We start from the raw sequence: 17,066 nt of genomic DNA, 5'->3' as shown, positions 1-17,066 counted from the left end.
GTGACCTCTGAATGGGTACTGGGGTTTCTTTGGGGGTGATGGGAATGTTCTGGAACCAGATGGTGGTGAAAGCAGCACAGCTTTGTGAACGCAGTAAAAGCCACTGAATCATTTACCGTGGTTGCAATGGTGAATTTCATTCACCGCAATAAAAAAATAATTAAGATACATTCAGCAGTCTCAAAATTCCAAACCATACCCAATTTACTGATTCCCCCGGACCCAGCCTAGAGCCGGCAGTGGGAGTCTGCTCTGAGCCCTCTTCCATCTTCTGGTTCTTGGCGGAAGAGGGTTCCCCATCATTGGGGCTCTGCAGTCCTCGCTGTAAACAACAGCTTCAGAGGCAGCTGGAAAGGAACAAACGGAGAGGGGTTATTTCCATGCCTTGCGAGAAACTGGAAATGAAATGAGGCCAAGCCTAGAGTCTGTATCTAACCCTGGTGAGGCAGAGGCAGTGGTCTCGGCAACCCCCAACCCCTGCCACCCAGGTACTGAGGCTGGGGCCACAGGACTAGCTTTAGCAAAAGGAAGCAAGTGGCACAGACGTGTGTCACTTGGGGTCCGAGGTCCTCGAGAGTGGGGGTGGGTCCCAGACTCTTCCCCCCCACCCCCGACTGCTTGGATCCCCCAGTCACCACATGAAGCAGAGCAGTCCTGGACCATTAACCCACCAGATGCTGACTTCATTGAAAACGATATGGTTCCATCTAATCTGACTAACACACTTGGCTCAGTGACTTGAACTTCTGCACCCTAGTTTTGTCCTCAATAAAAAAAAGGATAAGATACTTTGCCACCAAGGGTTACGGCAGGGACGAGAGGTTACAGGGTTCGCTCAAGGTACAGTGAAAATAATATCAACTATAATGCATAATGAAGTGTCCCCCCCGAACTCACTATTTGCCCACATTTGTCACCAGATCACTGTTGGACCGCATGGTCTGTCTGCTCATAGATCAGCTGTGGGTTGTGGAGTGATCTCTCCACGGGCCCAGAGGATCACACAGCCCTCCCAGCTAGAACAGCAGATGGTACAGATTCACACCCACCGGGCACCTGTGGGGTCCCGCATGGGGCCCCCCAATGAGGGCTACGTCTCAGGTCCTTTGTCCGGCACCACAAGCTCTCCCAGGCTGCTCCCTGCCGCTCTGCACGTCCATCTGGGGGATGGACCCGTCCCCGAGCCCAGCCCCCTGCAGCCTCCCATGGCCTGTATAGGCAGCTCCCTCTGCCTGTCTGGCCCTCCCTCTCCAGCCACGTAACCGTCTTCTCTTTCTCCTGGGAGACCCCACTGCAGACCTGCAAAGATTCCTACACTGGGTTGGAGAGTGTCCCCCCAAATTCATGTACACCGGAACCTCAAGACGTGACTGTATTTGGAAACAGTGAAAATGAGGTCATACTGGAGTAGGGGGGGCTCTATCCATATGACTGTGTCCCCACAAGGATAGGAGAGAGCCACAGGAGGGGCCGTGTGATGACAGAGGCACAGATACGAGTGAGGCACCTCAGTCCAGGGACTCCAGCCTCCACGGGCGTCAAAAGGACAGAGAGACGCCCCCAAGAGCCTCGGCAGGAGCGCAGCCTGTGACACCTTGATCTTGGAGTCCTGGACCCCAGACTGTGAGAGAACAAAGGTCTGTGGCTTTAAGCCAATCTGTAGCGAGTCGTGACATTGGCCAAAGTGAGCTAACACCTCTGCTTTCTGCCCCTCAGCCCTGAATAGAGGGCGGCTCCTGCAGGATGGCTGATTGACAGGGCGGGTGCCCAGGTGTGGGAGGAGGCCAAGTGCACACCTGACCCCAGGCCCTGCTCTGCTGCTCACCTGTGGTGGGCGGGGCCGGCAGGGTGACTCTCTGTACTCAGGGTCCTCGCCTAGAATCAGGCTATGGTTCCCCCAAAGGGGGTTGCTCTGATGACTAAAGGAACCCTGGAGAGACTTGGCATCGCCTGGCTGGGATGGACATTGTCACTGTTACTATTATTTTTCAGACTCACTTACAAACACCCTCCTACCTTCCGGATCCATCTGGACCTCAGCCTGACCACAGGCCCGGGAGGACACAGGAGGGTCAGGCTGTGACCTGTCTGGGGCCCGGCCTCCTGCACCTTCTGCAGCCTGTGTGCCATCGACACCCGCCAGGCTCTCCAGGCTCCTGGTGAGGGTCGGGGCCTCAGACACCACGTCCAAGGTGTCCTCAGACAGGCTTACATTTCCTGTCGTGGGGACTGAAGAGTCTGCATCTTGGTCCCCATCTGACGATGCCAAGGGCACTGAGCCTTCAGGCAACTAAAAACCAAGAAAACACTTTCAGTCGGTGATTTGCACAGGTGCCCCTGGGAGGCTGGGGGCCCACGGATCCCATGCCAACCGGGATTTGGAGAGAACACGGAGGGGCCCAGTGGGGCCGGCCTTGGCCTCGGCTGTGCCCTGACTGTCAGTTTGGCTGGTCTTAGTCAAGGCTCCCCCAGGCCCGTTTGGCATCTCGGGTTCCCCATCAGGAATGGAACCCTCCAGAGCAGAGGCTCCTCCAGCTCATGGCCCTCGGTTCCCATTTGGCCACAGGACAATCCGTGGCTAATACTCAGGCAGGTACCGGCTTCCTGGAGCTGGTAGGGCCACCTCCTGACTCCTGGGCTGGCCTGAGTCCCAATGGGAAGCCCTGCCTGGGCCTGCACCATGTTACTCATGAGAAACCAGGACGACACTCACCGTGTTTTCTCTTCTGTCACCGTTTCCTGTGAAGACAGACAGTAAACTGCTTAATGGGTGGCAAGGACTTTTCTGTGATGCAGTGTCTTGAGAAGAAATCGCACCCCTCCCCAAGCCAAGGGCACGCCAGGGAAGCTGCAGGAATGAGCCTGGGGTGCCTCGCTTCCCACCGTTGTCCGGTTACACATTTCTGGTAACTTCCACAAGGCCTGTGGCTCTGCACCAAGGGCTCCCAGCCGCCATTTGGTGCCAGCAGCTCAGGGCTCCTCCCCACTGAGGCTCCCCACACCCTGCCCAGCCCAGGTCTGCATCTGAGATGCAGCTTGCACCCCATTAACGGATGCATTAGGGACCCGGAAATCCAGCCATGCCCGTCCCTCAGCGTCAGCCTGGGTGTCAGCCGTGACCGCACTGTGGTGACTTCCAGGCGAGTGTCCTCCCTTTGGGCCGTTCCGTGGGATAAGAGGAGCCTCAGCTGGTGAGAACCACGTGCTGAGGAGGAAAGGCCCAGCCCTGTCCTAACTCAGGCGTCCCCAGGACCTGCCTGCAGCCCGGGCTGTCACTACCCCCGTCCAGTGGCTCTAACTCCACGCTACATACCGTCCCGGAGACGATGGCACACAGCCCAGATACTTCCATATTGTGTCTTACTGTAGCAAAGTGTGATTGCACAGGAAATCAGGACAACGACAACGATCGCCATGAAGACAAAGAGCAAGTGTCTGTACCCTAAAATGGGGAAAACAGAAAACGTCACAGTAAGGTGAGAAACGGACCGTTTCTTTCAGCAGCCACATGATAAGGAAGAAAAAAACAGACCCAGCAATTGTATCTCTGGGGAAATAGCTGAAGGAAACTATGTGGAGGAGACATGTGCGCCCCATGTTCACAGCAGCCAGGGAGGCATGGAAGCCCCCAAGTGTCCCCGGACAGAAGACAGGAGAGGCTGTGGTGTGCACACGTGCGCACACATACACACGTGGACACACACACACACACTCACACACTCACTCTCACACTGGAACACAACTCAGCCACAAAAAGCAGGACACCCTGCCATTTGCGACAACGTGGATGGACCTTGAAGGGTTCTGCCAAGTGAGATAAGCCAGACAGAGAAAGACAAGCAGCACACGATGTCATCTACATGTGGGATCTAAAACCAAAGCCGACTCAGACAGAAGAGATCAGGTTGCTGGTTACCGGCGGCGGCGGCGGCGGCGGTGGGGTGGGCTGGAGGGAGGGGACGAAGGCACAGAGTTATGAGATAACAAGCCTGGGGCTGGGACGGCAGCATGGTGAGGTCAGCTAACACTGCCGCACGTGTATCAGAAAGTTCAGAGAGGACAGCCCAAGAGCCCCCATCGCAAGGAGAAAAACGCTCTCTCCTCTTTCCTATTGTATCTGTAGCAAATGCTAGACGTTACCTAAACTGAGTGCGCTGACCATGTCCCAGTATATGTCAGTCAGGTCACCGAGCCCTACCCCTCATGCTGACACTGCCGATGTCAATTACATCTCTGGAAAACTGCGGGGACAAATGAACATCTCCACTCGCTGGCCCAGCAGACACGGCCAACCTGGGGAGGAGGCCCCGTGAGCAGGCCTCTGCCAGCCGGGCCTGGCCTTTCCTGGGGCTGGGCCCCAGCACGTGGTGGGGGTGGGGAGGGGAGGAGGCTGCTCCAGGTGGGCACACCTGAGGGCAGGTAGGACTGACTCCCTCCCCCAGGGTGGGGTGCCAGTGGCAGCTCTCAGACGGGCCCGAAAGATTCATTGGCCACGTGGGTGTTTGAGGTGGTGATGCTCGATGCCCACTCTGAAGGGATGTCCTGTGTCAGGCTGTGTCTCCGGTACAGTCCTCTTACAGGTGGACATCCGGACGCGCTGGCCGGCCGGGGTGGCTGAGCCAGGACGGGTCTCTGCCGACCAACGAGGCCTGGTTTGCCCGGTCAGCGCTGAAAGTCCCGCTGTGAAATGTTAAGAAACGTGTGTACATAGGTGTCTGCTCCTGGCTCCGGACATACAGCTCCTGAGTCCCTCGGAATTTCCTGGGTGACAGGAGTGGCTTCTGTTCTAATGAGGCAGCTCTGGTGGCTCCTGGCTGGGGGCTGATGGCCGGAAAGACCAGGTCATGATGTGAAGTTTGGAACCCTCAGCCCCACCCCCATCCTCCAGGGTGGGGAGAGAGGCTGGAAGTGGAGGTAATAACTGATCAGGCCTATGGGATGAGGCCTCCATAGACATCTTGGAGAACCAGACCTATGACCAGAGGCCCAAGGGGGTCACGTGACGCAGTTCCTGTTAAAATATGTTACGAACATGAGTGTACAAATATCTGAGTCCCTGACTTGACTTCTTTTGGGGTGCACTCCCAGAAGTGGGATTGGTGGATCCTATGGTAATTCTGCATTTAATTTTTAAGGGACCACATCGTATTTTCCATAGTCTATCATCATTTTACATCCCACCAACAGGGCACAAGTTTCTCTCTGCTCTTGCCAACAGTCGTGTGTGTTAAAACATGTTTAATAGTAGCCGTCCAAGGGGGTGAGAGCTGGTCGGTCACTGTGCCTTTGATTGGCATTTCCCTGGTGAGTGGTGATGTCATCCCCCTAATGTCGTGATGCAAAGTGACCATCACCGTGTCACGGGCTCGTTGACCATTTGAACATCTTCTCTGGAGAAATGGCTATTCCAGCTCCTTTCCATTGAAAAAATCGGGTGGTTAGTTTTTTTGTTGTAGTTGATCTGTAGTTCTTTACGCGTTGCGAACATCAGTCCCTTGTCCCCTGTTCTGTGGGTTTTTTCCTGTTCTATGGGTTTTCTTTTCACTCTGTTGACTGTATACTCTCTGATGCCCAGATTTTATTTTGATTATGTCTCTCTTGTCTGTGGTTCTCTTTCGTTGCCTGGTCCTTTGGTGTCATAGCCAAGGAGTCATTCCCAAATCTAATGTCATGAAGCTTTTCCTCTGTTTTCTTCCAGGAGTTTTAGTTCTTACAGTTAGGTCTTTGATTCATCTTGAGTTGATTTTTCTGTTTGGGGTAAAGTAAGGGTCCAGCTCCTTCATTGCAGTGGATGTCCAGTTTCTCCAACACCATTTATGCAAAAATATTATCCCACCCTTAGATACCGAAGGCCACGTCCTACAAGTCCTTTCGTATGAAATGTCCAAATAGGAAACTCTACGGACAGAGAGCAGACCCGTGTTTGGCAGGGGCTGGGGGAAGGAGTGGGGAGCTATTATTGTTTAATGGGTGCTGACATTCCTTTTGGGGTGATGTAAGTGTTTCGGAACTCGACAGAGGGGGTGGTACCTTGGTCACTAAATTGTTCACTGAAATGGTTAATTTCATACATGAATTTCATCTCAATAAAAATACACATGAAATAGCAGGGCGTCTCTTACCCAGGTCAGGCTTGCCGCACACTGTGTCTGCCGTAGAGTTGCATTTATGTAGGACGACGTTCCCTGTGGGGCACCTGGGGGGACAGAAAGGCACTCTGTGTTCCTGTTCCCACAGCCTTCTCCAGGGCCCCAGGCACCCGGGTCCACACTGTCACCAACAGAAAGTGGGCTCTGTGGCGGGATTGCAGCGGGGCGCTTCCCTCAAACCCACATCTGGGGAGCAGTGTGTGCTGTGATCATCCATCTCCAGCACCCCCATGTGTGACATCAGGATACGCTCCAGCAAAACGAAGGAGCGAGCCCAGGAGGGTGGGAAGGGCCACTCGCACTGACCGCTGGGAGCTGACCTGGAGAGTGGTGAGTCCAGCTGGGGACCCAGGGACACAAGCTCCATGACGGATGCCAGACAGAGAGGGTGGAGGAGAGCTCGGAAAAAGTGAGGCTTGAAAAAGACAAGTGATGCATTGAAACAGGGAGAGGCAATCAGAAAACTCTAGAAAAAAGGAAAAGAAACATGTGAAATAGAATTTGCCCAAATATGAAATAACGTGAAGATGAACAGGAGTCTATGGACCTGGGGGGGATAAGGAAAGAGAAAAGAGGGCCACGAGGCTGGAGTGGGAACAGTCTCGGGCTGGTGTCGGCCTGTGGTCACCCGGGGAGAGTCCCACGTCCCACTATTGTCAGCTCCTAAAGAATAAGCCCACACAAGCCCAGGCCCACAGCCACCTGTGACCCCGCCCATGGCACCTACGTGCTGCACCGTCTGCAGAATTCATAGAAGTCCGGGAGCTCATAGAAATGGCCTGTTTTACACCGGCATATCCTGTCCCTGGTCGATGTACACTCCACCACCATTTCTTGGTCTGTAGGTGAGGAAACACTGGGTCAGCCCCAGGGGCGCACTCTGTGATGTGGGGAAACGGGTCCACTATGGTCACTTGAATGGAAGCCGTGTGGCCCGGGTCCAGACCTCAGCGGAGGCCCTGGGACGGTCCCAGTCTGGTGAGCGCTGCAGACCCTGCCGTGCACATCCTACCACATCTTCCCACACCTGTCTCCCCAGGTAAACACCTGACCCGGGTGCTGGCTCACTGCGTCCCAGGAAATGTGCAGATGGACTGGACGTTAGGGAATTACTGTTCCTTCTCCTGGATGTGGCCACAGCACCTGGTTCTGTCAGGGAGCATGTCTGTTCTTAGGAAGTGGGTGCTGCAGTGTTTCGGGGTGAATATTGTGACTCTGCAGCTGATTTCAAATGGTTCCTAGACACGGCCCCTCATACAGGTGATAAGACACAAAGCATTGTTTCATCATTGGGAAAAAAGCCATTGGTGCCCCTGCTTTATTCTTTCAACTTTTCTACACGTTTAAAAATTTTTCTTAATACAAACTCCTTATTCTCAGACAGGTGATGTTTATCTTATTACTTTTCTGTGGGTCTTCAAGTTTTCTAAATTTAATTTACTAACTTGCAATTTGAATAAAATGATTTAAAAGGGGGGAAATTGCTTAGGATTTTGAATCACAGTGTAACTCCTGTGTGTTCTGTCCCTTTTTCTCATGCTCACAACACTTTAGGAACAATTTTTCTCATCCTCAGAAGTTCTGCAGCCACTTGTTTGCAGCGACGGTCAGCCCTGTGTGTTGTCACTGCCCCGTCCGTTCTTTACGCAAAGCGGGTCCATGGGCACCTGGCCTTTTCTTAAAATTTCAGGCTAAACACAAGCATCCTTGCAGCTAAATATTTAGACTCAACGTTACCGACTTGTTTAGGACACGTTCCTGGCTGGCCACTGCGGGGTCAAGGGCTGCAGGTTTCAAGGTCAAGGAAGGTACCTGTGCAACAGACTCACCTTCGGAACAGGTGGCGCAGGGGAAACAGGAATCCAGGCCGTTGGGGAACGCTGTGAACGTCCCTCTGTCACACTTCACACACCTGCCGAAGGTGTGCGGGCTCCTGCACGGTTCACTGACATACGAGCCTGCGTGAGAGGTGGGGCGCTGTGGTGAGATCCCGCCCCCGCACACCTTGGGTCGGTCCCCCGTGTGAGCACTGCCCAGGTTCCGTCTGCAGGCCCCTGGGGTCTGACACGGGATCCTGCCCCTCACTTCCCCATAAGTACTCCCCTCAGCCAGGACTAGTTTCCTTGGTCACCCTCACTGAGGGCAGGCGAGTGCTTCCTTCCAGAAGGATTTCCCTGGGGCCATCTCCCACCTCATCAGCTCTGTCAGTCTCCATGATGCAATGTTAGTTAGTGGGATTTAGGTGGGCTGGGAATGAGCTTTCACCGCATTAGATGCGCATTTATTGTACTGTGCAGCCAGAGGGCATGAGCAAGCCCAGTGGCCCAGGGATGGATCCCGTCCAATCTCCAGGGTGGGGACTCACCGGCCGGGCAGCACTTGCACCAGTGGCTGGCAGTCCAGTACTCGCCAAACACGCACTGAGTCGTCAGGCTGGGGGGCCCCGGGCTCTGCTTGGAAATCAAGTCATTTGAGGTGGTGACTGTCAGCTGGAAAAGGACAAGACACGTTTTATTCGTAGCTCACCTGTGTGGTCCCCTCTGATGTGATGGGCGTTGCTCTCAGCTGTGCAAAGTCACAGCTCAATTAATCCCAATGCCAGCCCAAGAGCCGCAACTACTGAAACCCCGATTTTACAGGAGCTCGGGTGACCTGTCAAGGGCTCCATCCCAGACCATCTCCCTGGAGAGCCGGGCTCCTCACCATAAATGCCCAGGCTGCAGGGCACACCCCACCTTGTAGGGCCCCGAATGCTGCCCTGAGCCTGTGCCTGGGGGCCTGGGCTCGGGGAGGCCCTAAGCAAAGTGGCTCTGTATGTGGGATCAGAAAAGGCGTCAGTTTTCATTCCATCTCCTTGGGGGTGAATGTGTCACAGGGAAGAGAATTTGGTAACAATAAAGTCAACAAGAGCAGACATATCTGGGCTGGCCAAGCACAGAAAGTGGGACAGTAGCCGCCCCAATAAGCTGGGAAGCACAAAGGGGCAGGGTCTGCAGAGGAGGAGGGGGTGGGTGGATATCCTCAGGAGAAAATATACCCTGCCCCCGGCTCCAGTTTTTTCTTTATAAAAGAAGCTCTTCCAACGCTAGTCCCATTGGCACACGTCTCGTCCCCCGGGCTCTGGCCCTCCTTTGTCATAATGGATCCCAGGCTCGTGCAGAAAGCTCAGCCCTTGTCCATGGAGCTTGAGTAACTGCTCCGAGACCCTGGGTGAGCTGGACGCCTGTCGCGGACACTGGGTGCTCAGTTCTGGGACGACGCAGCCAGGACTTCTCTGAGGGGCCGCCCTCGCTGAGTCGGTGCCCAGCAGTGGAGGGCACGGCGTCGCCTAAAATCACTCCTCAGTGTTGTAAGAGCCCTGGTCCTGAAAGCCACCTGGCAGTTGAGCCACGACCCGTCTTTCTCCCTGGCGTCTTCCACCTTCTCCTTCTGGATGCTGACGGCCTTGGACCCAGGTTCTCGTCTGTCCCAGAGCAGTTGTGCTGTTCTTTCCCGGAGAAGAACGTGGGGTAACAGCAGGCGCCCAGCTTCCTGTGCGCCGTGAGGTAGCGCTTCAGCCTCTCCCTGAAGGGCGGGTTCCTCTGGGGCTGGCCCAGGACGACAGGCCCCCGTCTGTGCAGTGAGAGCTGAGCCACAGGCCGCCCGTCTGTGCAGTGAGAGCTGAGCGACCACACAGGAGCTCCTTTCCTTGGAACTGAAAGGTGAGGAGTCGGCCCTCCTGTCCCCTCCCCCACCTCATATCTAACGTTTAGGCAGCTGAGGATGAGGCCGTAGCTTTTCCCGTCACCCTCATGGGTTCCAGATTCTCTTCTGAGCTGAGGTCCGCCTCGCTCCCCAGGGGGCACTCACAGTTGCCCGTCTGGCCCGCTGGCATCCGAGTCTGGGGTGCTGAGAGGCCCCGGTGGAGTGAGGGAGGAGTTCCCAGCCGAGACCTGCTCGGGATTCGGGTGCTCGGGCCCCGAGGGGTGCGGAGCGCTGCGGGTTTCCCTCCGGACACCTTTAAACAGCTTTAGGAAATTCTCTTTCTAGTGCTTTAAAAAAACTGCATTTCAGGAGCGCCGGTTTCCCTCCTGCCTGCAGGTCTCAGGCTCAGTCCGGGTCTCTCCGCGAGGGTCCCGCTGTCCGCGCCAGCCTCGCTCAGGACGAGCTCCCGGGACTCTGCCCCCTCCCCGGCTCTCCGCGTCCTCGGTGCCCGAGACCCCCTCCCCCGCCGCCCACCCACCTGAGCCCGAAGCAGCAGCAGCAGCGGTGGGAGCAGGACCATGGCACACGGGGTCGGGGCCGGCGGGCGGCTGGCAGTCCAATTCATTAAGCAGGATCGCGTACAGAAAGACCGTCCCGAAGCTCAGTCTTAAGTGATACTGACGGGCTGATGGATGGTTTCCGCGCGTAGTCCCCGCCCTTTCCCAGCCCCTTTTCAACAGTCTAACCCGATTTGTTAACCTAGTCCCCGCCCTTTCTCGCGACTTTGACGTGTGGTCCGTGCTGTTTTCTAGTCCCCGCCCCTTCCCTGCCTTTTATAGTCAATGTCAGCCCACCTGTGTTAGCCTAGTGTCCTGCCCCCAGTTACTTCCCTCCAGTGACTGTGGCGGCTGCTGAATCCACACTCGGATGCCACACCTCTGATGAGCGACGCTGACCAGGACGTCCTGCATTCAGCCCAGGCCGTCTCCACAGCGGAGGCCACCGGCTGGACTTCAGGGTCAGGTCCCCGGAATGGCCATCCACGCAGCCTCCAGCACCGCAGAATTTTCACTTGTCGCTCTCAGGGGGTGGGAGAGGGGAGGGTATCACAGACTTCCACCCCTCACCACGCACCCCACGCTCCCTCCCCTGACAGCCTAGTCTTGGCACCTATCTGGACACGGCCCGACTGTCCCTATGGGGTAATACCCACTCCGCTTTCTTTCCTTGAGGATTTAGAATAGTTGTTGCACGCCAAGGACATAAAGTGAATTCTGGAGGGCGTCCCGAGGCTTCGTGGACGATTCCGGCTGGAAAAGGGCCCAGGGCAGCTCATCATGGTATCAAGATGCAGAAAACGACCAGTTGGGGGAGGCACCCACTCTCCAGCACTGGGGCCTCCACAAGGGAGTCCACAGCCAGTCTGAGGGCACTGCCCTCAGGGGCGCAGTCCGGTCTGCGTAAGGCGGGCACGAGGGCTGGAATGGCAGCACCTGCCTGCCCCTTCCTAGGCCCCCGTCTGAGCCCCATCCTGTCCTGGGGCTTTGGAGACCACGTGGAGAGGCCTGGAGGGAGTGGTACCCTGGGTGCCCTCTTGTGCCCCCTCATGGACACTCTCCCACCTCTTCCCCTCTGCCCACTTTCATCCTTCATGTGCTATGAGGGCTGAACTGCGTCTCCCTTTGCTGTGTGGGCGGGTCTGGAGTCAGCTGCCCCACCCCCTCCTTCAGGGACATCCTGGGCTGTCCCAGCAAAGGCAGGCCAATCACTCTGGCCCTGAGTATCTGGCCCTGCCACTCTGGCCCGGAGGCTATGAGTATCAGGAACGGAAGTCAGAGCGTGACTGGGGACAGCAGTGCCCGGTGAGGTGGTTGGTGGGGAAATGGTCCTGGGGCCCCCAACAGCCTGGGCAGCTCCCGGAAGTGTTACCAGCAGGCTCATCTGATGGCTGGCAGGATGCCCCCCACTGGCATTGAGTGTGTCCCTAGGAAGACCCCCACTGTTTCCAGAAGTCCCCCAAGAACACAATATGCAACATGTGTGTCATTTATTTCAAGGAATGGAGCATAGACACGTCCCTAACTTGAGGGGGTGGGGGGGACAAGAACATGGATACAAACACGGGAAAATGAGGCAATCAGCTCAGAGGGTACCACCGCAACACAGAATAAGGCTCTGTGTGTACCTGTGTGTGCGGGTGGTCACACACACAGATACACGTACACACACATACACACACATACACTTACACACACAGATACAGACACACATATACACAGATACACATACACACACATATACAGATACATACATGCATGTACACTTACACACGCATATACACACACATACACTTACACATACACACAGATACACATACACACACTACACACATACACACGCACACACACACAGATACAGACACGCGTATACTTACACACACAGATACACACATACACACACGGGTATACACATACACATACACTCACACACATACACAGATGGCACTTGACACAGGAACGGAGGCCCGACACCAGACACTGCTTGGTGCCACCCTAAGATGTTGCAATTGCGTTTATTAAAAAAGTGTAGACCAGAAGACGACGCATCAGTGGGACAAAGTGGCCAATTTGGGACTTCCTGGCCCCGTCCTCAGCCTGCCAAGCCTCCTGCACACACACGCGCCTATCCCGCCTTGTCCAGGCCAGGCTGGAGGAGGTGGGGCGGGTTCCACAGGTATATATTGGTCGCCCGAGCAAACAGCACAATGGCAAAATAAAACCTCCACAGCCCGCTCGGAGCAGCCCCACTGTCCCACCAGGGCCCACTCAGGGCCACATGGGCAGGGTCTCAGGAAGAGACAGTCTGTGCATCAGGACCCAGGAGACTCTGGGGACCCCTGGGGATTCCTGGCTTGCTCCTCAACCCCCTCTCCCACTCACCCCTGACGAGGAGTGACTGTCCAATCCTGGCAGGACACCTATCCCCCTGCCTCCATCAGTCCCAAGTGGAAGCTGGGCTGGGAATGATGAGGCCAGATGACCAGGGAGCGTGTCGCATGATGAAAGCAGCATTTGGCTTGAGCATTAAGGCCGGTGCTGGGCGGAGGGCCCCACAGGGCAGACCAGCGCCTCCCCAAAAGGAGCCGGGTGGCCCCAGGTCCCTCCTGCTGTCCTCCTGCTGCCGTGGGCCCCTCTGTTCACAGCAGCTGTGCTCTCGGTGGCTCTCCGCCTCCCCAGGGCTGGTTGAAAGTGCTCGTGCCTGGGAGGGGTGGGGGACCGGCTGAGTTCTGCAGAATATGGTCACGCCACCCCACAGGGCCCTAGGTGAGGATGGAGTTAATGAGCAGCTGACATGTCAGGAACACGCAGAGCAGGAACCAGGAGCGGGGGCTCTGCATGAGGCCTGGGGCTGGCGCCTGCCTGGGCCTCACCGAGGAGCTCAGCATGGCCGAGAGGTGCCTGCAAGGACAGGGTACAGAGGCTCAGCCAGGCCAGCCAGACAGGAAGACACACCCTGCTTCCCTGCAGGGACAGTGGGGCAAGTGGTGGGGGTCCTTAGGGGAGGGAGCCCAGGGCACTGGCACCCATTCCAGGGAGAAGGGGTCAGGGCTGGGGAGCTGGGCCTCTTGCATCCCCCCTCCCACCCCTGCTGTGATGGGGAGTTGTGTCCCCCAGACTCATATGGTAGAGCCCTAACCCCGAGGTCCTCAGAAGGTAACTGTGTTTGGAGGTGGGGTCTTTAAGGAGGTGATCAAGGTAAAATGAGGTGATTAGCCTAATCCAGTGTGACTAGTATCCTTAGAAGAAGAGTTAGGACACAGACACGCACAGAGGGACGACCCTGTGGGGACACAAGAGAACATGGCCGTCTACACACCAAGGAGAGAGGCCTCAGAACCAGCCCTGTCGACACCGGGACCTCGGGGGTCAGCCTCCAGGACTAGAGGCAATAAACATCTGTGGTTTAAGCCCCCCGTTCTGTGGGACTTTGCTGGGGCAGCCTGAGGAAACTCACGCCCCTGCCCTGACCGACACACCATGTGCCTGGACGGCTGAAGGAGCCGGGGGCTGTCCTCCCGGCCACCTGCCTTGCAGCAAGCCTCCTCCCAGGGTGCTCGGTGGCAGCTTCCCACTCCCTGCGCCCAGGGCCCCATCTGAACTCACCCTTCTCCCAGCATGGGCCCTACTGTGGCGCCCACACTGTCAGCCCTGACCTGCTTCCCCTCTGCAGGCTCCGCCCTGCCCACATACACCTTCCTCCAGGAAGCCCTCCCTGACCACGCAGGTCGCATTGCTTCCCATTCTTCAAGGTGGCAGCTCCCTTTCTCTTGGTGCTCCCCACAGCCTCACAGAGGAGCAGGTAACAATGATTCCAAAGGAGTGTCAGTAAGGGTGAGTCCCAGCGCATGACTGGGCCTTCTCACTGGCCTAGGTTTTCCTAAGCAGCCCAGAGGCTATCAGCTACCTAATCCCGCCCCAGAGAAACCGCTGTCACCCCATTTTACAGAGGGGGAAACAGAGGCATGACAGCTAGAGGTCCCACAGCCAGAGAGTCCTGCAGCCGGGACTGACCAGGAGCCGGGCTGTGGAGCGGAGCTGGAAACTATGGCTCTGCTGCATCTCTGGGGTGTCTGCCCATGGAGGGCCCCCGTGGCCCCAGGGCCCCCCCACCACGGTCACAGAGATGCCTCTCAGACTTGCCCTGCTCATGCGCTGGCTCACCCAGCCCTTTCTGAGGGGCTCCCATGAAGGGTGCAGTGAGCACAGCAGTCACCCTGGAGACACCAGGGGCCGCTGAGGCTCCGCTGGGCTCCTTGCACCCTCCACACTGTCCAGCTCCTGTCCACCCAGCACCCACCACAGCCACTCACAGGGAACTTCAGACAGAACTTCCTGCCGGGCAGGACCCCGGGCGGTCTTCCTCCTGCCTCACCCACACCCAGGCCCTGTGCAAGCCCTGAGGGCTCCAGCTCCCAGTGACATGCCGCCTGGCTCTCCTGCGCTCTCTGACTCAGCTTGGCTGGGCCCCAGCGCCAGGCCTACCTGTGGAGCTCCTGCTGGGCCTCCCGGATGGACAGGACGGCCTCGTGCAGCGCCTGCAGCCGCCTTGCCTCCTTCCCACACCGAGGGCACACACTCTTGCTCCCTGGGATGGCCGGCCGCCAGTCACAGCACCCAGGGGACAAGGGGACACGGGATGAGTGGGAGGGGAAAATCGAGGATGAACTAGGATGTCTGGGGAGACAGTGTGAGGGGTCCCGGGGTCATGGCCAGCTCAGGGCCCCACCCCATCTCACAGGAGCCTTCAGGACAAAGCTAATGACACAGGGAAGGGAGGGACAGGCACATGGGATGTTTTAGGAGGGACCCCAGGCTCAGCTGGCCTCTCATAAGCTTTGGGCCAAAAAATGGCCAAGAGTGGCTTCTCCACTGCAGGTGTGGGGCAAGGCTGGGGAGACGCACGCACTCCTGCCTGTGACGGCCATGGGGAGAGAGGCAGGTGTGGGACCTGAGGGTCACAGACAGATGGACACTGCCCAGCTCTGCCCCTCACACCACACTAGCTGCCCGGGAGGAGCCCTCACCCTCTGGGCCCAGGGCTGGGGAGTCCCCGCCTCTCCCACACCCCTCATCTGCCCCTGGGCTCCGGGAGGCCCCTGCAGGGCCCCTGGGAGGATGGGCAGGGAGGGCGGGGCAGGGACTTGGCCACTGGCCCACCTGGGGACTCAGCCACTCGCCCACCTGGGGACGGGGCTTCTCTGGCCTTCCTACCCTGCAGAGGGCCCAGGAGGGCTCACCGGGCACAAGGTCACCGTCCTCATCCTCCTCCGAGAGCTCTGGGCAGGACTCGGGCGTGGAACCGCTGCTCTCGGTGACCTGGCTGTGGCCAGAGGGCTGGTCGCTGGCCTTGCGGAGCCGCAGGTCTGGGCCTGGTCCCTGGAGAGCGATGGAGCTACTGGGGCCGGGAACCCACCCACACCCACCACACCCTGCGCTGGCCTCATGCTCCAGCTGCAGCCCTGGGGACCTGCTGGGGGCGCTGCTGGCCTCGGGGACATCAGCCCTTTTGTGACAGGACAGCTCTAGAAGAGGTGGCCCGAAAGGAGGAAGCTGCTGGGTTAGGGAGACAGGGACGTGTGACTCCTGGCCTGGGTGTGGGGGGGAACAGTCACACACACCCCTCCCCCGCCCCGGCTGTGCCCTGGGGGTGCTGACCTGGCACCTGGGCCCTGGGCCACCCATGAAGCGGGTCTGGAGGGTCATGGTCTCCCGCTGCAGGGTGTGCAGAACCCCATCTTGCTCAAACTGGGCGATGTCCTTCAGGGGGTCCCAGGGGCTGTGGCTGGAGGGCGCAGAGGACATCCGTTGGCAGGGACAGTGGCCCTTGGGGGAAGGGGACACCATCCCAGTCCCGCCCTCAGCCGTGGCCGGAGCCCCCACGAGAGTGACCGCTGCCTGCTCCAGTGTGCAGGGCCCACAGGAAGGGCCACCAGGGGACCCCTGTATGACCCCAGCCCCATCACGTGCTCCAAGGGAGCGGAGGCCCTGCTAGTTTCTCAGGCCCTGGGCTGGGCAGTCTGCTGGTCCAGCCCATCACACGTTCCCTGGGGTACCGCCCACCGGCACTCACTTCTCATATCGGTAGCGCCACTCCTGGGTGGAGGGGTCCAGGTGGAATAGCTGGGGTGTCCAGGGAGCAAGGCTCTGCTGGCGCTCGCGGGTCCGCTGCCGCTGAGCCTCTTCAAGTGAGAACTTCTCCTGTGTGGCTTTGTGCTGGTCACCCTCCCTGATGGCCCTGGTGACGTGCTGCCAGAGCCTGCAGGCAGGGCACCTGCTCTGAGCTGAAGACCTGGGCAGTTACACCCCCTCAGCACTGGAGGGGAGGCTAAGAGTAACCTGCACTTGATTGCCTCCAGTGACAGGGAGCTCACTGCCTCTCATGTGCCAGAGCCTGCAGGCAGGGCACATGCTATGACCTGGGGACCTGGGCAGCCATGCCCCCTCAGCACTGGAGGGGAGGTTTAGAGTAACCTGCACTTGATTGCCTCCAGTGACAGGGATCTCACTGCCTCTCATGTGCCAGAGCCTGCAGGCAGGCACCTGCTCTGAGCTGAAGATCTGGGCAGCCACGCCCCCCTCAGCACTGGAGGGGAGGCTAGAGTAACCTCTACTTGATTGCCTCCAGTGATGGGGAGCTCACTGCCTCTTGGGGTGCCCGTGTCTCCTGGGACGC

At 57.8% G+C, this 17,066-nt stretch overlaps 2 protein-coding genes across 7 annotated transcripts in view; both read right to left on the bottom strand.

The window, feature by feature from the left end:
* Window positions 1-117: 117 nt before the first annotated feature.
* Window positions 118-10,556, bottom strand: LOC109460342 (uncharacterized). The gene is made up of 9 exons (XM_074336902.1): window positions 10,372-10,556; window positions 8,515-8,638; window positions 7,979-8,107; window positions 6,877-6,988; window positions 6,123-6,196; window positions 3,314-3,442; window positions 2,714-2,739; window positions 2,017-2,290; window positions 118-347 (listed from the first exon to the last, which is right to left on the bottom strand). Exons 1-9 carry the CDS (start codon window positions 10,456-10,458, stop codon window positions 205-207), a joined length of 1,098 nt encoding a protein of 365 aa, XP_074193003.1. The 5' UTR covers window positions 10,459-10,556; the 3' UTR covers window positions 118-204.
* Window positions 10,557-12,371: 1,815 nt separating this feature from the next.
* Window positions 12,372-17,066, bottom strand: part of OSBPL5 (oxysterol binding protein like 5) — a 56,906-nt gene continuing 52,211 nt past the window's right edge. For 5 of the 6 annotated variants that reach the window (XM_019755662.2, XM_074336900.1, XM_074336898.1 and 2 more), the window contains 5 exons: window positions 16,464-16,649; window positions 16,049-16,175; window positions 15,631-15,769; window positions 14,876-14,978; window positions 12,372-13,291 (listed from right to left, as the gene is read on the bottom strand). In XM_019755662.2, coding sequence (XP_019611221.2) covers window positions 13,153-13,291; window positions 14,876-14,978; window positions 15,631-15,769; window positions 16,049-16,175; window positions 16,464-16,649 — 694 coding nt within the window. In that variant the 3' untranslated portion in view covers window positions 12,372-13,152. Of the gene's footprint in view, window positions 13,292-14,875; window positions 14,979-15,604; window positions 15,770-16,048; window positions 16,176-16,463; window positions 16,650-17,066 lie in introns of all 6 variants that reach the window. The other variant, XM_074336897.1, reaches the window with a different exon arrangement.

Source organism: Rhinolophus sinicus, linkage group LG06 (assembly GCF_036562045.2).
Source record: "Rhinolophus sinicus isolate RSC01 linkage group LG06, ASM3656204v1, whole genome shotgun sequence".
In the NCBI taxonomy this organism is placed as follows: Eukaryota; Metazoa; Chordata; class Mammalia; order Chiroptera; family Rhinolophidae; genus Rhinolophus; species Rhinolophus sinicus.
This window is presented reverse-complemented; position numbering and strand designations above follow the sequence as displayed.

Bases quoted from the DNA above. Each gene is read 5' to 3' on its own strand.
- LOC109460342 (XM_074336902.1), bottom strand. From the start codon at position 10,458: ATGAATTGGACTGCCAGCCGCCCGCCGGCCCCGACCCCGTGTGCCATG. The intron at 8,639-10,371 runs GTGGGTGGGCGG...GTCCTTTTCCAG, and splicing joins TGCTGCTGCTTCGGGCTCAG to CTGACAGTCACCACCTCAAA. The intron at 6,197-6,876 runs GTAGGTGCCATG...CTGTCCCCCCAG, and splicing joins TTCTGCAGACGGTGCAGCAC to GTGCCCCACAGGGAACGTCG.